General features: G+C 44.5%; 1 protein-coding gene across 6 annotated transcripts in view; it reads left to right on the forward strand.

The window, feature by feature from the left end:
- The window catches only part of RNF157 (ring finger protein 157), a 70,511-nt gene that overhangs the window by 41,174 nt on the left and 7,035 nt on the right, over positions 1-22,302 (forward strand). For 4 of the 6 annotated variants that reach the window (XM_083429899.1, XM_083429898.1, XM_083429897.1 and 1 more), the window contains exons 4-18: positions 692-838; positions 2,899-3,016; positions 3,699-3,765; positions 4,327-4,370; positions 5,342-5,389; positions 6,245-6,316; positions 6,632-6,791; positions 7,241-7,353; positions 8,774-9,012; positions 9,237-9,345; positions 9,956-10,067; positions 11,006-11,190; positions 12,221-12,286; positions 13,844-13,892; positions 17,343-17,453. In XM_083429899.1, coding sequence (XP_083286025.1) covers positions 692-838; positions 2,899-3,016; positions 3,699-3,765; positions 4,327-4,370; positions 5,342-5,389; positions 6,245-6,316; positions 6,632-6,791; positions 7,241-7,353; positions 8,774-9,012; positions 9,237-9,345; positions 9,956-10,067; positions 11,006-11,190; positions 12,221-12,286; positions 13,844-13,892; positions 17,343-17,453 — 1,640 coding nt within the window. The remainder of the gene's footprint in view (positions 1-691; positions 839-2,898; positions 3,017-3,698; positions 3,766-4,326; positions 4,371-5,341; positions 5,390-6,244; positions 6,317-6,631; positions 6,792-7,240; positions 7,354-8,773; positions 9,013-9,236; positions 9,346-9,955; positions 10,068-11,005; positions 11,191-12,220; positions 12,287-13,843; positions 13,893-17,342; positions 17,454-22,302) is intronic. The other 2 variants (XM_083429901.1, XM_083429902.1) reach the window with 1 other exon arrangement.

Here is a 22,302-nt window from a genome sequence, read left to right on the forward strand (position 1 = left end):
CCGAGGCTAAAAATGAAGCCAGGACAGCTAGCGGGATCCATCCCGCTTGCTGTCATGGCTTCTTTGCTCTTTGGGGCTCGGGGGGGGGGGGAATAATCCCCCCCTTTATCCCCCCCCAAAAAAATAAGTGCGCCCTATGGGCCGGTACACCCTATAGGGCAAAAAATATGGTAATTTAACTGAGGACCTGGAGTTTGTGTCAATGCTAGATGGGCTGCATGCACACAGTTGCCTCCAGGGGTTAAATGTTTTAAAGTTCTGCTGCTGGTGTGCTTGCAGCACAAGCCATTTACTTTCTTAATGTTTACTTTAGCATAGTGGTAGCCAATGTAGCACCATTCATTTGTTGTTGGACTCACCATCCTTGAATGCTGGCCATGCCTGCTGGGGCTGACGGGTGTCGTATTCCAACAACATCTGGAGGGTTACACCTGTTTTAGCAGAAGAGAGGTCAAATCACTTCTTGGGCATTTTGAGTTGGGTCCTTTCTGTTTGTTGCAAGGTCTAGAGTAGGCATAGGCAAACCCGGCCCTCCAGGTGTTTTGGGACTACAACTCCCATCACCCCTAGCTAACAGGACCAGTGGTCAGGGATGATGGGAGTTGTAATCCCAAAACACCTGGAGGGCTGAGTTTGCCTATGCCTGGTCTAGAGCTAGACTAATTTCTTTGCCTGTGTCTTTATCTACCAGGTGTGCGGAGGAAGTGAAGACTCCAGGGGAAGAAGTCAGCAAAGCCAAAGTCCATTACAATGTGGAATTCACATTCGACACTGATGCCCGGGTGGCTATAACAATTTATTACCAGGCTACTGAAGAATTCCAAAATGGTGTAGTGAGGTAAATATAATGAAAGCTGGGTTGGGGAGTGTTTGCTTCCCACAGAATCAGACGGCTTAATAATAGTACTGTATTTCTGAAATTTTCTTGCATACATACTCAGATGGGGTGTCTGAATTTTTTTGCACCACCAGTGAATGGAGGGAGGAGGTGAACTGCACCTCCTGGCTCTGCCAATAGGATACATATGTTCAGCGCAACATTTGAAAGGAGAGCCTATTCACATGTGCATAGGAAAGCAAATGGGCTTTCCGTACAGTTGGGAAGCCTGCACCATTTCTCCCAGCCCCAACTTGGTGTTAGATGTATGTCTAAACATAAGAATAGCCTGCTGGATCAGGCCAATGCCCTATCTAGTCCAGCATCCTGTGCTCACAGGGGCCAACCAGATGCCTGTGGAAAACTCTCAAGCAGGACCCAAGCACAAAAGTACTCTCTCTTCCTTTTGTTTCTAGCAACTGGTATTCAGAAGCATTAACTCCTGGGAAACAGCTGCACATAGTGCAAAATGAATTAATCTGCCAATGGCTAGAATGCAGAGCAGTTTAAAAAAACACCTGCTTTAGAATTAATAGAACTCTGGGTATTTTGAGAGGCACCTTAAGACTAACACAGTTAATTATGGTGTACTCTTTTGTGGGCTAGGGCAGGGGTCTGCAACCTTTAAGACAAAAAGAGCCACTTGGACCCGTTTCCGAAGAAAAAATAACAACTGGGAGCCGCAAAACCATTGCGACATTTAAAACAAATATATCTCCGGACGTCGGGACGGTGCGTGACTAACGCACGCACCGCCCCCATGCGACATCACAGCCAGTACAGCGCCCGCCACAGTGAGGAGTGTCGGGGCACACACTGCGCCTCCTCCCCTCGCTAGTATCCGCCCCGGAGCCGCGGCAAAGATGTAAAAGAGCCACATGCGGCTCCGGAGCTGCGGGTTGCAGACCCCTGGGCTAGGGTCTACATCGGATCCTTAGTTGGTGAGTGTTTTTGTATATATATGGGTGGAAAGGGAGAGAAAATGTTAGCAGTCAGGCCATAAGGAAACAAAATACAAGAAAATAAGGAAACTGGAATTGCTTTACAGCATAAACATGTAAAATAAGGGCAGTGACCATTCGCAAAGCAGTGTGAATGAGAACACAAACATCCTGACATTGCTAAGTTTATTGAAACATCCATTCTGGGATAGAGCAAACACTAGTATAAAATGCATGTAGTTTGCAGTTCTCTTGTATGCTGCCGTAAAGCTAAGTTGGCAGAGTCCTCAAGGGACGAGGCTGCAAATCACTGTAGGTTCAGGCAGGGAGCCAACATGCGTAAATCATTCTGGAAGAGCAAGGGCAGGTGACCAGAGAAAAGGCCACACACATTGGGCCCAGAAGCAGAATAGATTAAAAGCACCTAAACAGCAACAAAAAGCCAAGTGGGTTGTTGTAAGGGCCTTGTGTTGAGCTTGCTATATGTGCAGGGGGAAGAAATCAACTAGACACAAGTTAATGGATGGGCAGAAAGATTACCTGCAAGGGCCTGTGTAGCAATTTGAGCTGTGGAATCTTAGAATCAGTGTCAGCCTGTCGCAAGGGAGAATTCATCCTAGAACAGCATTTGAGAGCATGCACAGAATCAAGAGTAATATGGCATCTGATAGCATCTCTGCGCATTTGCAGAAAAGGCAATGTTGCAGTGGCATACCGAAGCCAATCTGAGTTGAATTATGTAGATGCTATCGGGATGTAGATGAGTGACTCACCATGGATCAATGTCAGCGTGGGCTACCACATGCTGGGGTTGTTCTGGAAATCGGCCTTGAGGATACCATTAGAGAATCTTGATTGGAGGCTTGATATTCTGGATAATAAGGAAGTGGCTGTCGGGGGACATTAATATAATGCAGACCTGAAATCCCTTTGAACTAGTAAGAGCCTGTTAGAGATAAAGCTGGTTTGCTGCATGGAGGAAGATCTTTGTCTTGGAGTGCATTTGGGGGATGCTACATGTTGAGATTCAAGAATAATTAGCAGATGTTTAGTCTTTGCTGTCTTCCCTTTCCATGGTAGTTACATCCCCAAAGACAATAGTTTGCAATCGGAGACTGTCCACTACAAGCGAGGAGTGTGCCAGCAGTTCTGCCTCCCCTCCCACACTGTCGATCCCTCGGAATGGACTGAAGAGGAGGTAAGGCAAAGTGGGTTTGGACAGTGGCATAGTGTGGGGGGTGCAGGGGGGGGGCGGCCGCACCGGGCACAACATCGGGGGGGGGGCGCTCACACTCCCAGCTCTCTGCCCCTACCTGGCTCACTCACTCTCTCTCACTGCAGTGCTGGCTGTGCAAATCTGATCCGAGCCGCCAGGTCGCCGCCCACTGTGGAGGGGAGGGTGCCAGGCGTGCGGTGCAGTGCGGAGAGAGAGCGAGGGACTATCTGGGGGAGGGACAGTGCAGCGGGGGGGCGGGGCGCAAATTACTTGCCTTGCCCCGGGTTAGGGGGCGCAAATTACTTGCCTTGCCCCGGGTGCTGACAACCCACGCTACGCCACTGGGTTTGGAAATGTGGGAAGGGAGTTTAAGGGATACTTTCAGCACTGGAGGGGAGGCATAATAATTAAGGAGTCCTTAGTACGTTGTAAGGACCCATCCTGATAATACTAATGCGGCAGGATACTGCCCTATGGGAATTTACAAACAGAAGCAAGCAGGCTATATTGTAGTATAGAGGGAACTTGAGTCCATTCATCTCTTTTAAAAATGCAGTATTGAGACAGAAGCACTTAGCAACTCTAGGTGTTACTGGGGGCCGATGCCCCTGCTCACTTCGCTCACCGCTGTATATATTCCTTTCTTCCTTCTTGTTCTTTGCAGCTGGCCTTTGATCTGGACCGTGAAGTCTACCCCATGGTGGTTCTAGCAGTGGTAGATGAGGGAGATGGTAAGCAATGCTCTTAAGGTTTGGATTCATTTTGGCACTGAGTTAACAAGGATGCTCCAATTATTTTTGCCTGGCAAGCTACAGGCTTGTACTTTTTGCAACCCAGCTTCTATTTTGATAACCACATCCCAGCTATCCATCGGATGCCCTGCTGAGTGACATTAGCAAACAAATACACTCTGAAAACTGCCTATAATGAGCTATTTGTACACATTTAATTGATCTGTTTATAGGTTTTACCAACTTGAATTTTGTTCGTCAGTGGACACCTGCACCTGTACCAGGGGTGACAAACCTATCACCCTCCACGTATTGGCAAGCTGTAGCTTGCATCATCCCTGGTCATTGGCCATTCTGGCTGGAGGTGATGAGAGCTGAAGTGCAACTGTTAACTGTGTATTCTGTGAGAAACCCAGCCAGATGGGCAGGGTATAAATAATAAATTATTGATTGATTGATTGATTGATTGATTATGGAAGGCTATCCCTGACCTCTATCATCGATATACAGGCTTCTGCATGTGTGTGTCAATCACTCTCATTCTTGCCTGTTGCCTTGCAGAGCATATGGGCCATTGCCATGTACTCCTGGCAACGTTTGAGAAGGTGAGTGTGGTCTGTCTCTTGACTTCTTGTCCAAGCTAGCTTTTATGCCCAGAGATCTGGGCTCCCAAATGGGGGTAAAGAGTTTGCTCTGAATGCAAGTCCGTGGTCAACGGGTTAGGTAGACTGCTGAGCCGCTTGGGTAAGTTGGCAAAGGGGCAAGCTCTGTAGACTTCTCCATCCTCTGCTTCCCACCACATTCTCCAAGTTACGTGACTTTGGATCATGAGGAATGGCTTGGAGAGCTGCCCAAGCTTCCAAGAAGCAGCCAGGCTCTCTGAACAATGTTGGCCTTTTTGGTAGAAGAAGAGAAGTTCTGGGCCCTTTTCTATATAACAGGATTTCATGGAATCGGAGGGGATCTGAGGATGGTGATCCTACTGAGCACCTGAGGTTGCAGGCTTTGCACACTGCTTGTTTGACGCTCTGCTACACAGCGATATTGGTAGCACTGTCTTATTTGCCGTATGCCCAAACACCAAAGAAGCGGGGCATTAATGCTCAGCAGGGATATAATCAGAAGACATGCCTGTGGAAACAACCCAAACTCGCTTATACCAAAACAAATCAAGTGTCTCCCCACCCCCCAATTCCTTCAGTTAATTAAATTTAACACACACTCACCCCTTGTTCGCAGGCTGAGTGAATGTAAAAAATATTTACGTGACTACACAGTGAAATAAATATAATGGATTAGAGACTGCTTTTGAACTGTAGCAATCTTTTGTGAGCGTTTGAATAGTAAAGAAGAGTGCTAGGAGAGTTGAAAGGGGAGTGATTCTTAGAAGATTCCTGGAGCACAAGGCACAACATGAATAGGATGCATTCCTTTTGCATTCTGCTACAAGGCGGACGCGTTCTTTTTTAAAGCGGATGCTCTTCAGTAGGCGAATTCTGTTTCATCGCAAATGTATTCTGTGAAGCCTCTTTTGACAGACTAAAGCCCTATCTGATCGTTTGTGTTTTTCTCCCAGCATGCCGACGGCAGCTTTTGTGTGAAGCCCCTCAAACAGAAGCAAGTGGTGAGTGTGTGGTTGGTGCTTGGTGGTGGCTGTTTGCTGCTTTAGTTCAGGTGTGTTCCTGGTTACCACTTTTCTGGGAAAGCTGCCTAGAATCACTGAAGACCCCGAGACACAAGTATATTTGGGTGATAGCCAACATTAGTCATACTCAGATTAGATCCATTTTAAGTCCATCCATTTCAGTGGGCTGCCTCTAAGCTGGATATTGGCCAGTTGGGAGGGGGAGCATATGATTTGGGGTCAGATTTGTTTGGGATCTGCATCCCAGTCTAGTCTCAACCGTCTGTGCCTATTGCAGAGAGCATTTAGATAAAAACACGTGTTTGGAAGCCTATGTCTGATGAAGAAGCACACAATCTGCTTTCAGGAAAAAAAATGAAGAATTCTAATTTTACCTTCCAGAAATGTCAGGCAATGCTAAATAATAAAAAAATAAAATTAATATATAATAAAACCACAAGTATTTGGCAATCTTTTTTTAAAAAAAAATCTATGCAATTTTACACATATTTTACTTACCAAACAAAATTAATTATATGAATTTAACTAAAATATATTTTGATTTCCCAAGTCATGTTACAACTTTTTAGCACTCCTCCTTTTGGGAATTTGAAAGTTGAAAAATTCAACATGCCATAGCATTTAAGTATTGCAGAGAAGCATGGAGTTACTTCCCCACAATATGGGCCAGTGTGTTTAGGTGGGCTGAAGCAGACTGGTATCTTTGGATTAGAGAAGTTCTTGTTTCTCACAGAAGCTGTCTGTAGTCCTCCCCCTCCTCCCGAAGGAGCCCATTTTTTTACTCTACTTACCTCCAGTTACTTATGTGTTGATTCTCTTTCCCTGCCCATGTAGGTGGACGGAGTGAGCTACCTTCTTCAAGAGATCTATGGGATAGAAAACAAATATAATACACAGGATTCCAAGGTGAGTACTGAAGCAGAGGATGCAGGGCAAGTTCACACGATGTAAGAATACACATGAAACAGACTCAGGAAGGATTTTCATATGAGAGAATTTGCCTTGGAAAGCTGCTGTGGCAGAAATTTTAAAATTTAAAAGGGGAGGACCTCTTAACATTTAGTTACTGCTCAATTTTTACAGTTCTCGTCTCCCCCACCTCCAATACATCTGTGTAAACACAGGAAAACAGCCTTCCCATTTATTCAAACTCATTAAGGAAATATTTGAACGTCACATTTCCCCTACCTGTTTTGTATTTTGCTTTCCTTTCTTTTCCAGGTGGCAGAAGATGAGGTGAGCGACAATAGTGCAGAATGTGTGGTCTGCCTCTCTGATGTCCGGGACACCTTGATCTTACCTTGCCGCCACCTTTGCCTCTGCAATACCTGTGCTGACACCTTGCGTTACCAAGCCAACAACTGCCCCATCTGCAGGCTGCGTAAGTCCGCGAGCTTCTTTACATCTTGATGTTTGTCCAAATTAGAGGTAGCCATATCCTGGAAAAATCAGTAGCTTATCCTATTTGATCCTCTGACTTTGCATGCAGTATCTTATTTTTAATTATTATTTTTTTGTCACCATCGGCAAATTATAGCGTATGTTGTTATTTTGCACCTGTCTTCTGAGGGAGCTTCCAGGTAGGGGCTTATTACTGCAAAGAGTCATTCAAATATCTCGTATGGGCTATTGACAACAGGGGTTTCCAAATCAGATTTCACCCAGTAAGGGTAAATCTGGATTAAATTTATGAGATTGCGTTCCGGTGTTTTGTGGAAACCACATAAAATTGTGTGCATGAGGAGTTCCACTGTCTGACAGTGAGCATCCTTAATATTTGTTGTTGGAAGCTGTTTTTATTTCTCCTACCCTTCACCTCTTGCCCTGCAGCATTTCGGGCTTTGCTACAGATCCGAGCCATGAGAAAAAAGCTGGGACCCCTTTCCCCAACCAACTTCAACCCTATCATCGCCTCCCAGACATCTGACTCGGAGGAGCACTCGGTTAGTATAGGTGTGCTGGTGGTCCCAGTGTTGACACTGCCCTGCTGTCTTTGCTGAGCAGGTCTTGCGGGCTGTGAAATAGTTTGCTGAAGAGGAGTCAGGCACAGAGAAGGCTTCTTTAAAAACCTTCCCTGTAGTATCGTAGGCACAGAGCCTGTTGCGGGACTGCTGTACAGCCAGTGGCTTTGGGGGACCTAGGAAAAGGTGCCACTGATGACAAGGGCTACCAGCCTTCCTCACAATGATTCAGGTAGCGTGGCAGGAAATTCCATGCAAAATCAAGCGAATCAGCCTTGAGCCAGAAGCCATGGGTTGAAGACAGAGGAGCTAGGGTTTGGGATGCTTACTTGGGAAATGAAGCCATTGTGCCTTACAGCAATTTACTCTGCCCCAGCAGAGTAGCGTGAGTTGTTCACCTCCTGCCAGTCTGCATGTCCAGAATTTAGTGCAGATCTGGTACCTATCTAGGGGGCACTGGGATTCGTTCTAGGTCAACATGCAGAATAGATTTAAGCTTTCTAGACCAGTGTTTCCCAACCTTGGGCCTCCAGCTGTTTTCGAACTACAATTCCCATCATCCCTGACCACTGGTCTTGCTAGCTGAGGATTATGGGAGTTGTAGTCCAAAAACAGCTGGAGGCCCAAGGTTGGGAAATGCTGTTCTAGACAATAGTGCTTCAGACTGCAAGTGGAAGGTAATAATATCAATTTCTCCTCCTTTTTTGCTGGTTTCTTTTTTAAACAGCTTTGCATTTAGAAAACTAGATACTGGGGAGAAGAGCAAAATTCTAGTCTTCTCCCCTCAATACTTTAGTTTTGAGTGCATGTGGACTTCCACCACCACCCAATGGATAAATAATTTTAACAACGTGACTTTTTCCACACGGTGGGCAGCCTGAAGAGATCTGAGCCCAGAACTAATTTGCCACCACATCTGCAACGTCAGGGAACTAGGCCTGAAATGTCAAGCTTAGAACAGAAAAGTTTGCACCGTATCCTCTTGACTATGGAAGTTTGTTAGAATAGTAGCAGGTTGTGTGTTGGATGATTCCTGTGTGTTAGTTCCCCCCTCCTTTCCTCACTCTCTATCTCTCTGACTTCTGTGCCCTGCACGGCTCCAGCACCCAAGGGTGTTCCTCTACCCATTTCACAGTCACAACTTCTTCCAGCTAAAAGATTTCAGGCTAAGAAATCCAAGCGATCTGGTCTAGAATAAAGCATGAAAATATCAGCAACTTTATGTGAAATAAGCAAGTCTCCTATTGGTGATCTCAGTCTGTCTATCTCTCTTGCTCCTTTTATGTATGAGTCAGATTCCTTTGGAGGGGGTGGAGCTTACTCCTCTGTGCTGAGCTCTCTTGTAAAAAGCTATGTTTGATACAGAGGGAGAGTGTTCTTCTCACACCCATCTCCCCTCTAGTCTTCAGAGAACATCCCTCCGGGCTATGAGGTGGTCTCTCTTCTGGAAGCCCTTAATGGGCCTCTCACTCCATCCCCAGCAGCTCTCCCACTCCACGTACTTGGGGACAGCCACGTGTCGGGCATGCTGCCCTCATATGGCAGTGATGGCCACCTGCCTCCCGTCCGGACCCTGTCTCCCCTTGACCGCTTGTCGGATTGCGGCAGCCAAGGACTCAAGCTGAAGAAGAGCCTGTCCAAGTAAGTAGCTTGCTGACATCTCCTGCACTGCAGTGGCTGTTCCCCAAACTGCAGTGGCTAAGCTACAATCGCTGGCACCTGTCTGCTGTCTCTTGCTGTATCTGCTGCCTTCCAGATGTATCTAGCTGCTTGTGGACGTGTCTTCTGTTGGCAGCTTGTAGCTCTTTAGAGCTCCCCCTTCCCTTTGGGTTTCTAGTAGAAAGATGTGGTTTGTTTTCCACCAGGTCAATATCCCAGAATTCCTCAGTACTACATGAAGAAGAGGATGAGAAGACTGGCAGTGAATCTGAAATCAGGATTTCCAGGAGGAAGTCTCCTCGTCCTCATGAAGAGGTGATTGTTTGTTTGAAACGTCTTGGGTTTATATTAAAAAACCACCTCTGCTTCCTGGGAACAGGAGGGTTAAAGAGCTTTTCTGCCAGAGATGCCAGGAGTTAAACCCAATGTCTTTGTCGCTCATGCTAAGGAAGCGTGCTGGCAGAGCTCTCCTGAACCTGGTTTAGGAAGGGATTTCAGAGGCTTGGAAAAGCCCACCTCAAAGAGGAAGTGAGATTTGCTAACTCAGGAATTCTTCTCTGGCTCAGATTGTAATCCAAAGCCAGGGAAGAATTACTGGCTTCCCTTGTTGCTAAATACTTTGCCAGGCCAGGAGAGATTGAGCAAAGCCTTTCTTGGCCAGAGATTGTTGGAGCACTGCCAAGGAACTAGGTCACTTCCTGTTTTAAGGGGCTAATTTTTTTTGGAACTTTGATTGCCTTGGTAAAATGACCTGAGAGCTTTCTCATTTGTTTTCAGAAGACCTCAACTCTTATGTCCATTAATCTGAAGCAGGTTTGGGGGAGTTTGCCTATCTGTAATGGCAAGGCTAAGCACACAATTTATGGCAGTAGTTCCATCAGTGGAAATTATGTTTCCCTCTTAACATCTGATGCATTTTTTTCAGGAATGTGGTGTGACGCCAGAAAGTGAAAACCTTACCTTATCCTCCTCAGGAGCAATAGACCAGTCTTCATGTACAGGGACACCTCTCTCTTCTACCATCTCTTCTCCAGAAGGTATAGAAGGAAAGCTGACTTGCTTTGATTCTGGGGGCACATCTTCAAAAGACCCCTCAGCAAGCATATTAGTGGTTTTCCTCAATCCCACACTGCTTCCCCTATACCACCTTTTTGTATGCCTTGGCAGAGGACATAGGCTGAACACCAGTGCACAGGGATAGACCACAAGATGCACAACCTTGGCTTTGAAATAAATAAATAAATAAATAAAAGGTTTTGCAGATGTGCCACCTTTTGGCCTCCTTGCTTTTATGGATATTGTGTTGATTAACTAATGGGTTGATTAACCCTTGTTGCTGCTATACAGTTGGAAAGCAGGCAGATCAGTGAGTAGCTTTATCATAAGATTTGCTAGAAAAATGCAACCTGTTCTGTTGATAGAAGTAATACGACTCATGCAACACGTTGGCGACTAATATACACACAATAATTACCAAAATGATTATACATTCTTTATCAATCTTCTGAGAAAAATACAGAACCTTATGCAAAAGCCACAGAGACATTATAACGGAAATCAGACATTCTAAGTTCATCTTAGGTTGGGTAGTTCGCAAGTCTCTGTGGCTATGCATAAGGTTCTGCATTTTTCTCAGAAGATCGATAAAGAATGTATAATCATTTTGGTAATTATTGTGTGTATGTTACTCATTATCGTAGGATTTGAGCTAGAAGAGACAGCTCATGAAAGACACGTGATCAGGAGCCGGGTGCAGTAAGGAAAACGTGTGATGTACCGACTGAGTTAAGAGCACAACAGAGCGGACCTTTTCCTTGCACAGGACTGAGGCTCGGGTTGGATCTTGGAAGCTCTTAAAAAGCTTGTTTTTTTTTAAAAAAAATGCTAAACTTGTATCTCAGCTATTTTATTGTGTGTCCCTTTATAACCAGCCTCCCTGGCAATGTCTTGCCTGTGCCCTCCTCTCTTTCCTTAGATCCTGTTAGCAGCAGCCTGGCCCAGTCGGTCATGTCCATGGCTTCCTCTCAAAGCCAGCACTCTGAGATCAGCACTGACACCATGTCTTCCATGTCAGGCTCCTATGTAGCTCCTGGCACTGAGGAAGAGGGGGACATGATCCCATCGCCTGCTGTTGCCAGTGGGGTACCTTCAGAAGGAGATGTAAGTATGGCAAGCCTATTCAGATGACCAAGCAGCAGAAACTGCGATGTGGAGTAGTTCATTTCTGTGATGACAGCCACCCTTATTAAGTCAGGGATGGGAAACCTGTGGCCTTCCGGATGTGGTGGAACTTCAACGCTCATCACTCCCAGCCAGAAGGGAAAGTAGCCAGAGATGATGGGGGTCGTGGTCCAACAATAACTGGAGAGTTACATGTTCCCGATCCCTACTCTTGTGGGGCAGGCAAAGCATTTCATATAATGCAAGACCTTTTAAAATTCTCAAACCAAGAGAGAGATATATTCAACTGTTTTATTCAGAGCAGACCCATTGAAATTAATGGACATGGTTAAGTCATGTTCATTAATTATTTCTTCTTCTTCTCCTCCTCCTCCTCCTCCTTCTTTTTGAATTTATATACCGCCCTATACCCAGGGGGTTTCAGGGCAGTTCACAGAATAAAATAAAAGTTCTACTCGGGGTAAAACTTAGTTGAATACCACCTAGGTTTTGTTTTTTTTAAAAAAAAGTTATTCAAGCCATTTCAGCTATTGGGTGGAACCCAGTGATTATATGGCACACCTAACATCCAAGATGGCAGCAAACACACAGCATTGTAGGTTGTGGCTAAGCAGCCATTGCCTGGGTGTGGCAGAAATGGACCAATATGGCGGCCAGGTGCAGTGCTCTTTTTCTGGGGGGATGCAGACCCCTAAACATTTTGTGAATCTTCATACTTTTCTCCATTTACTGTATTTATTTTCCCCGATTTGTACTATAAAATGGTGATTTTCTTGAGTCAAAATGAGAGTACCCCTAAACATTTTTTTAGAAAAAAAGCACTGGCCAGGTGTACCTTGTTGCAAAAACTCATTTGAGAAGAGGTGGGAAGCCAGCGAGACATTAAAAAATTCAGAACATGTGTTGGGGTTGATACCACTGATGCAATTTGCCAGTGATGGTAACCTGCCTCTACAGGAAATGCACCAGTAAGTCCAAGTCCTGCCCTTTCCCCTTTCTCTTCCCTTAGTCAACCCCCGTTGAATCTCCAGATGAAAATTTTGTCAGTATGTCAGCAGAGGAACGAGATGCAGAGGTAAAGTTCCACATTTGAAAGCCTATTTACCACAGGGGGGTTTGAAGGGGAGGGATGACTGGATGTAAAAGCCAGTGACTGAAGCTTTCTTGTGAAAACGTTTTGCTTTGGCAACCTGAAAGCCTAGGCATCAATTAGGGAGAGATGGGAGCCAATGAGTAAAGGGAAATATTTAGATTGAAAATGCTGTAAATTGTGTAGTTGATAAAGGGGGAAGCTGAGAGCTGCTCAGTGATGCAGTTTGTACAGCACAAAGTCACATACAACTTTTTTGGCAAAGGGTGTTTAAGGAGAACAGAAATCACCGGGTTAAAGCTGACCGAAAGTCCGGAGGTAGCATTATTATCAATTTACAGTGGGGTGGAAGGTTCACAGGATATGAAGGACTTGCTCACAAATTTATTGACAGCTGAACAAGTTATAGCTAGGAAGTGGAAGGGGCAAGGTGAATATAAAATGAAGGAATGGTATTAAGAGGTGTGGGCTGTAGCTATTAATGATAAATTAACATGTGCTATTATGGTGGCGCTGTGGGTTAAACCACAGAGCCTAGGACTTGCCGATCAGAAGGTCGGTGGTTCGAATCCCTGCAACGGAGTGAGCGCCCGTTGCTCGGTCCCTGCTCCTGCCAACCTAGCAGTTTGAAAGCACGTCAAAGTGCAAGTAGATAAATAGGTACCGCTCTGGCGGGAAGGTAAATGGCGTTTCCGTGCGCTGCTCTGGTTCGCCAGAAGCGGCTTAGTCATGCTGGCCACATGACCCGGAAGCTGTACGCCGGCTCCCTCGGCCGATAAAGCGAGATGAGCGCCACAACCCCAGAGTCGGTCATGACTGGACCTAATGGTCAGGGGTCCTTTACCTTTACTAACATGTGCTATTAAGGTAAGACGGGGAATATGCAGGAGAAATAATTTTGAGGAGATATTTAAGGTATTTGTAGAATTTGTAGTGTTTAAATGGAAAGGGGTCAAACCATTGCAAGAGGTGTTGAAATTTTTGGAGGTTGGATAGTTACAATGGAATGGTCTTGGGCGTGGGGTGCACGTTTTAATTCTTATTTATTTATTACTACTTCATCAAAATAAAAAAAAGAAAGTTATAAAAAAGGAGGGGAGGAAATACTCTGGATCGGTGAGGGAACAGGTTCTTCTGGCTAATCTGAGTCTTTGTGGTTGCTGTTAGCTAAGCATATTCTCTGTGTTGCTATTCCTTGCTGCCCAGCCAAAGCAGCTGCTCAGCCAGAGGCTCCCTGTGAAACCTAGTGCCCCCATATGACTGGGACTCCACTTCTAGAAACAAGCACACTAAACTTCATATCCATGGCTTTCTGATCGGTCAAAGCACCACCTCACTAGGTTTCACAAGGAGCCTCTTACTGAGTTCATTTGATCAAGCCAATGTCAGGTTTCTTCTGTGGAGAAAATACAAAGGAGAATGCTTCTCTTGACACCCTTTTAAGGAGGGAACCAAGCTCTGATAACTGAGCTTTTGTGTCTTCCTCTGTGTATTGCAAGTCCTTCACTTTTAACATTTGCACCTTGTCATCTTTTGTGGCAGGGGAATGACGTCATGGAGGAAGAGGCTGGCTCCCCCACACAAGAAGATGGTAACAGAGAACAGACCATTACTCCTTTCCCCATATTTTTTGGCTATGTTCCATCACATCCAGCTGGCAGTGTTCACAGTGGCGGATAAGGAAAAGCAAGGCTGAGCGGGGGTGGGACTTCTGGACAAGCTCAGCCTTGTTTATCTTGTAGTAGCAGATGGATGGTCTAAAGAGTTTGGAGGTGTTTGCGGGGGGGAGTTGTAATATAAAGCTACTTGATGGCTTTCCCTGTATATTGTGGGTTTATGTGTTTCTGATGCCAAAATATGAGGTCTAGTTTTTGCAAAGTAGTGTAAAACAGCTTTCAGAAGTTTCAGTAATGCCGCTCACAAGTGAAATTATAAAAATGTTGCAAATGAAAAAGCCTTCAATTTCAAAATGCCAGGGTCCCTTACTAAAGCAATAGCAATTCCACACACTTCTCTGGGAAACGGAGCGGGGAGGGAAGGATGAAGCAGAGAGCAATCTTCAGGTAGCTGGAGCATCTTTGGCAATGCCCTTAGCAGTGGATGTTCTGGTGCAATATTGCAAAACTGAGAAGGGAAATCTTCACTGTTGCAGGTAATGACCTACTAGGTTCAGACTTTAGCTACTTAGAGGGCTATTGACACCAGAACTTTGCAGCAGCAAAGCATAGGTCAATACAAATCATCACGTTTTGGAAGCTAGGTCATGGGCCGCTGACATAGGGACCCTGATGGAAAACTGCTCCCCCAAATGGAAGGGATCTGCGACACTCCCATAAACCCCAGATGATGACACATCTCTTTGGTACTTTTGGAAGATGCAGAGACAAGCTCTCACTGCGGTGGGAAGAGAAGCCAGGTAAAACGGGCTTCCTCTTCTTCCTTGGTGTGTTTGGCTGATTAGAAATCAACCCGCTTTGTAAAACTTCATAATAAACATTCTTAAGAGTTTCCATACACAACCTTCCCCAAGTAAAATAGCTTTTAGTTGACTCGTGGACTTTCCTTGTGAACTCTGAGCATTTTTAAAAGGCAAGTTTCAGGTGCTCATGGTCAGCAGCAAGGAGACAAGCTCGAAAATACCGCAACCGCGTGCTTAATAATTGGAAGGTTAAAGCAAAACTTAAACCCACATGTGTGTTATGATTCTGGAAGTTGACGTCCACAAAGCATATGCATAGTGAATATGCAATTTCAATGGAACATGCCAATTAGCCTCAGGCTTCTGCCTCCTGCTATGCTTGCAAAATGTTTCATGTTGCTGTGTTTTTGCTAACATTTGAGGGTTAACTTAAAAGCTGCAGCAGGAGTTGGGCCAGGTTTACCCCTAACTGGAGCAAATTGTAACTCAGTTAAACTGTGGCATGCCACTGGTTCTGGGTGATGGGGAGGGTGACAGATCGTGTGATCTTTTTCTCTTTCATGTGCAACACTTCTCACACCCTCAGTAAGCACCAACAAGGCAGAGAACCCATTCTTAAATAGCAGTATAATGGCAGTGTTCACCAAAACCTGGTGGCTTTTCCGTGGGTCAGCAGGTGCCATTCCCTTTTCCCCCTCTAGTGGCTGGGGCTTCTGCTTTAGTGCCAGCTGCGCTTCTGGGATTCCAGTGGGGTTGCATGCTTGCCTCGTACAGCAGTCATGCAGCACAATACTTCAACACATGCCCAGCAGCCCACTCCATAAACCAGCCATGCTGGAGTACTTGGCTGTGCATCAGTTTTGCTTCTTAGCATGTCAACCAAAGCGGCTTTGAGGGATTCTATCACCATTAAGACTTACTTTATTTTGAAGCTTGAAATAGCAGAAGGCCTTCTAAACAGCACTCTTATTTAGACGTCCAGGAATGCTCTTCTGGTGTTCTTAGGACTTGCGAGTTTTTGCACATTTGCGCGTCCAACCAAGTAGGGAGTCCAGAGTAGGATGGATAGTCTGTGTGGTTGATTAAGTAAAGAACCACCCACATTATTGTGTGGAATGCTTTTCTTTCAGGGCTTCAGAGAGTTGTCACTGAAAGATTTTTTTAAACATAGTCCTCTGCTCCAGCCCCCAAAACCACTTGTCCAGAAAACAATTGAACAGATTTCCTCTTGCAAGGTCTTTCGCTTTTTTAAAAAAAACCAAATGGCAAAATTTCTATTAACTTTTCCGGAGTTGATATATGGAAGTCCTGTAAATTTCTTCCTTTACCACATATATATATGTCTGTCTCTTTAAAAACAAAACAAAAAACGAAATAGTATCCACACAGTCTAAATTTAATTTGGAATATTGCAAGGAAAAATAATGAATAAGCCTAAGGGCTTTTGTAGGGTAGGGGGAGGGGTATAGCCAGATCTTGTTAAAACAGATGTCATTGTTGGTTAGGTTGGGGCATTTTCAGAAGTAATGCATCACTCAATGTCCTGAGAGCTTCAGGTAAAAGAAGATGCCTCCATTTAAAGAGACATTTGACTCAGTTTAGCCTTCTCATTCAACTGTTAAAAATGAAAACTCACCGCAGTAATTATGACGTGTGTGAGCACCTCTTAGAATATTACTGGAGAAACGTGAAAAAGGTAGCCTAAGGCAATCACGGTTTTTGCTTTACAACATTAAGCTGTGTCAAAGCAAACAAATCTGTGCTACAGACCTTTCTGTATCTGTTTTATACCAGTGCAAGGCATCATTCAAGGAATCCTGGGAACTGTCGTTCTTGTGAAGGGGCTAAGAATTCTGTTAGAAATCCCTAGCTCTCAACAGAACAGGAAACGGGAACTCATTGAGCTCCTGGTGATATTGTTGATCTCCAGCCCAGCATGGCCAGTGGTCTGGGACTATGGGAGATGAAGTCCAGGAACATCGGGAGGCCGTCAATTTCCCCACCCCTGTCACAAAGAACTACCATTTCCAGAGCTACCCGAAGAGAAGGATATGTCCAATGGTGCTTATTTGCGATACAGAATAGTGCTTTCTTTTTGCAACCAACGGAGGTTCCTGTTGTGTTGCGTTTGCTGGAGTGGTAACAAGTTGGGGGAACGTTTTGGTTTTTGAAGCATTCATATAGCTTCCTCCACAAGGCTTTAGACACCAGCCAGAGACCTGCAAAACCATTAGCTGGTGATGGCCTTCTCTGCTGTTCCTTTAGCTTTCCCCCTGCTGCTCTGTAATCTTCCTTTCTGTGCCTGCTTATGTATTGCCTTTGCAGAAAAGGTTAAATGTCCTCCTGTGCCTGTACCCTTTCTCGCTGGCAATATTTTTTTCCCCTTGGAAACCAGGATAGAAATGGAAGTGGTTGAGGAAACCTGCCAAGATGGCTTAATGCAGACGCAACCCAGTCGAATGCCTTATTGTCCACTCTCTATGCCCCCATGGGCTGCCGTTGAGGTTTTCTTCCCCAACTCCTGATACGAACTGTTTGTGCCTTCCGATATTTTAAGGAGAAAGAATACGTATGTCAAAGCGCAGCCCCATCCCCTCTCTAACTACATTAACTCCCTTACAGGCCAAAGGACAGGCGCATACCTAGGTATGGAGTGTGACAATAACAATGACATTGGCAACGCAAGCGTGAAAGCACTGGACAATAAGCTGTGCTCTGAGGCCTGCTTACCTGGTGAGTGGCAGTCTGCTGAACATGAACTTTTGTGGGTGTGTGGAGGTGGGAGGGGAGTCTCTTACATACCCCCCCACCCTGTCACCTGTCGCCAGCAGCCAGAACGTAACACTTGCATGTACATGTAGCTATACTTCACGTTGAAGCAGGCAAAAATGAAGGTGCTCAGCTATGGCATCTTCCAGATATTTTAAACCATGCCCACTTACCTCCCCTGACCAGCCCTGCATCGCACCACAATATAGAGAACTTTTTTAGGTTTCCTAACTTAAGGCAAGTTTTTAATATGGCTTTCTCCACTGACCCCTGGGAACCAAAACTCCCTGAGGGTGTGGAAACATCTTTGTCGGAGTTCCTAGCCCATAAGACACGGGAGCCACATTTAATTCCATGTGTAGCGTGGTGCCCATTCTTATTTCTTACTGAATATTTCCATCCCCTTCTTTCTCCTTCTGTGTCCTACTCTCTCCCCCTCCACATTTTTTCCTCGTCTTTAAAACTTTTTGAAGCCCAGGGGGGAAAGGAAATGTCAGCACTGCTCGTGCAGCCCACTTTTGGTTGGGTTGTAACCCACCTGGGTGTCCTCATCCACCTGTTGAGGACAAGTGCCCGAGATCCTTCAGACATGGCAGTGAAAGCCATTTTAGGTGTACAGTTTAGATAGGTTCACATGCGTCTGGCATAAGAAATAGGGTTAAGTTTTAAAGTTGAGCCCAAGATTCAGCGTGCAGAGTTCTTCTTGACAAGATTAATAGTGGCAGGATAAATTGTCAGCTCCTAGATAGGCTTAAGCATAGATAAGTCAAAGCATTGGTTAAATCTGTTGGGTACAGAAGGAACCACACATATTCCATGATATCTAATTTAGTGACTCCATGGAAAAGATGCTCTATTGGGGGACTTCTTTCTGCACTAAAATAAGATTCAGCCATCGCCCCCAATCTCATTCTATTTCTAACCAATATGTAAAGGTCCTTTAGATTTAATTATTTTCTTTACACATAGCTAGCCTGGTTAGTAACATAACGAAAAAGCATGTTAGAGACATGCTTAATAATTCCTTGGCTTAGCCCTGGTATCACATTCCCCACCTTACTTTTTGTTACTAACCCCGGGTATGCCTTGTGTGTCTCTTTGTTGTTTCATTGATCTTTTTGCCCCACTGGGTTTCATCAGTGTGAAAGTTCATGTTCACTCTACGCCAGCAAATTTCTTGTTTTTCTTTTCGTAGCCCATGCTTCCACCCTCTCCATTTCTCCGGGTTGCTGAAATGGCTGTAAATTTTACTGACTGACCTTTAGGGGTCTGGACAAAACTGAAAAGGGGGGAATAGAATCCTGCATTATAGTTGAGCAAATTGGCCTTGCCTGGTCCAGGATTAATGAAAATTAAAGATTTGTTGGTTTTTATTTCCAGTGATTGGAAACCATGGGCACAAGTCTGTGCCGGTTCATTGAAATATAAGGGTCTTGTGCACATCTGCCCTGGATGGATTGCATTCATGTGTCCCACCCAGAGAGGACTTGGAACACTTACCTAGTATGTGTTTTAATTTCTGTTGATTTTAATAGGATTTAAGTGTTCCTAACCTCTTCTGGCTTATGCCCCAAATCTTTAAAATGCAAGTGCATCAGACCTGTCCTCCCATGTCAGTAAATTTGTTGTCATTTGTAACACCATAGCAACCCATCTCTTGCTTATTTTGCCTTCCGCTAAAGCTTTCAAGGCTGTAAACTTGAGATACCTGAAAGAATCTTTCTTGGTTGGTCTAATTCACTGCTTCGGAGAGGGAGAGCTTTCTCACATAGCTGCTAGCAAGCTAGCTCTCTTCCTCTGTTGTGCTGTCCCTCTGTGTAATTTATTTCACTTGGGAAATTCTGCAGTTAATCCAAGCTCTGCTCTGCAAAAGCATATGTGCCCGCAGATAAGAGACCCTCTAACAATAGTGGCAAATGCCATCTTTCTTCTGGGGCAGGGATTGTTTGAACACAGCCACATGCAAGGTCATTTATAGTTACGAGGTTAAAATATTTCACCATATTATGTCCTTGCAGTGTTGGTACCTTCAAGCGATCATGGCTCTGTGTATAAGCCCAGACCCAAGCAAAATCTTAACCAAATGCCTTTCTAAGTACAATTTAGTGCATATCCATAACCCTTCAAATTGTGATCTTTTAAACTAGGAAATCCTGCTTCAGTCAAGCAAGCTATTGGAGGGCAGTAAAATAAATCACTGGAGCATTTTTTCCAGGGGTCTTAAAATGGCTATTGGGCAGTGAGGAACCAGAGAACAGAGGCTGACACATGCAACCCATCTTATTCAATAAAGTCACCAGTATGGATGTAATGAATGTCCTTGATTTTCTTGAAAACTGCATACCTGGTGTAGTGGATAAGTGTTCCAAATATAGCATCAGGTATCAGAACAGTGGTTGCAGTTCTATCAGAAGAACAAGAAGCGGGGAGGAGGAATGACATGTTGCACAACATATTTCACAGCTGAGCTATTTAAAGCTGCCTAGACCCTGTGAAATAGCAGGCTTGTCAATGAGTTTTTGAATAAGGAAAGATAGAGAACAGTAGCTTAATATACGGTGCAAAGTGGTAAAAAAAAAGAGGCTTTGTAATGCATCTCTGTGCTTTTAAAGTGAACAACAGTGTGCATTAATGATCGCATGTGAACTATCATGCAAAATACTACTTTTAGCAAATCCTCCCTCTTCCCGCCCCCCTAAAAAGTCCATCATGGCAGATAAATCTCCATAACACTTGATGTCAGGTTTTTTTGTTCGTTTGACTTTTAGGAAAGCAAAACTTTCTCATATTTAAAGGCATATACTATGGCAGTAGTTAATGAGTTAGCTACTGGCCAACTTAATGTAGCACTGTCTCTTATTCTTCCTGTCTCTTATTTCATCACATAACTTCAGCAGTGGGAGAGCATTATGAGATATTTCTCTAAATGTGTTGTAGTGGAACTTACTCCCTAGCATACTTGGTTGTACATAAGCTTCCAAACCCAGAACCTTGGCTAAATTCAAGAATTGCATTGGATGAAAGATCCCATCTTTATCACATCCCAGCTGTTATCTGCATAGACATAGGAAGTATTCCCTAGCGTTGCCTGCAGTGCTTATTGAACTGTAGGAGTGGAAGCTGGGCATCAGGAGACCTGTGGAATAAATTACTATACAGTCACCAGAGGTGTCATGGCCTCCTCTGGCTTGCATACCCTTTGCTGCTTGCAGGAATCTTTTGCAGATCCCCCACCCTTCACTCTATGCAACAGACGAAGCCAAGTCCTCTTTTTTCCCTAGCTGCAGCGTGTTATTGTGCAAACCCATGCTTTGCTTTGCAGCCAGTCAGGAAACAGCATGTACCTGCTTCCATGGTGCACAAGCTATATATGTAAAGCAGATTGGGGAACGAGACTTCTTGAGTTGCCTATTCGCAGATGCTGTGCCCTTGAGCTTTTTGGTATATGGCTGGAGTAATGCTGTGCCTGGCTGATCTAATGGCAGGGGTGCATTTCTGAAGTTGTCCTCTTGTTTCCCTCACACTCCATTTCCTTCACCCCAAAGTTTGAACTACTAAAAACAAAACAAAGCACTTCTAGGTACTCCACTTCAGTTTATCTGAGGAGGGCAATCCCGCCCCAGCTCAGTCTCTTTGTTTTAAGGACTTTAGGTCTCTGGGTTCTCTTCCCCTTTTTAAAGAGTGAATAGGTACAAAGGTAAGTATGGGAGATGGAAAAGCAAAGTACAGTGGTACTTCTGGTTACGTACTTAATTCGTTCCGGAGGTCCGTTCTTAACCTGAAACTGTTCTTAACCTGAAGCACCACTTTAGCTAATGGGGCCTCCCACTGCTGCCGCACGATTTCTGTTCTCATCCTGAAGCAAAGTTCTTAACCCGAGGTACTATTTCTGGGTTACCGGAGTCTGTAACCTGAAGCGTATGTAACCTGAAGCGTATGTAACCTGAGGTACCACTGTATTAATTTTGAATTTGCGATAGTTGGCTTAGGGCTTGTCTGCACTGGGTTTTAATGTGGGTTTGCAGCTGTTTGTGTTCCCAATTGATTTGCATATAGTGCACATGACATTGCCCTCACACAACACCAGTCTTGATGCTTTTCCCTTATAAATTTTGGCTTATTCAATACGGGGATAAATCCAGTAAGTTGGCGGAAATCAGGTTCCAAGCCACTCAATTTGGGGTCATGGACAATTTGTTTCTGTGTTGTCACTTTCTGCTACTCGCCTTCTTATGTACACTACTTCTTTAGTGCTTTCATTTCTCTTCTGGCCTTGCTTGTAACCATTTCTGGAGATATTTTTGTTATTTTTTTCAGATTTTCACACCAGATTTATTGGGCAACAATCTGAAAAGTTTGTGCTTGAGAATTTACATTTGTCTTCCTTTCTTTTCTAGCATGCCAATAACGGTGTGTCAGGAACTTAGCCATCTATGTATATATGTATTCTTTAGATCACTCAAGATTTGCACAAACCCAAAAACTGCACAAGCAAATTTTCTATTGTTTGACTAAGTACTTTTGCACACTTCTTGGGTGGGGAGTATATATATAACGAAGTGGACACACAGCTATCTGTGCACATGCTCTGTCAGCACTTAATTGGCATGATAGAACCAACAAATTAGAAGGCAGGGACAAACGCAAAAGGGAATGCCTATTGATATGGTTAATAGCCAGATGTAGTGGCCCAATTGTGGGACTAAATAATTCTCAGATGTTGATAAAAACAACATAAGAGATGCAGAAGAGAATAAAGACCACTTCTTTCAGGTGTACATGCTAGAGAGCAAAATACGGAAATGGTGTCAAA

Source organism: Podarcis tiliguerta (genome assembly GCF_965153285.1).
Source record: "Podarcis tiliguerta genome assembly, chromosome: 2".
Classification (NCBI taxonomy): domain Eukaryota; kingdom Metazoa; phylum Chordata; class Lepidosauria; order Squamata; family Lacertidae; genus Podarcis; species Podarcis tiliguerta.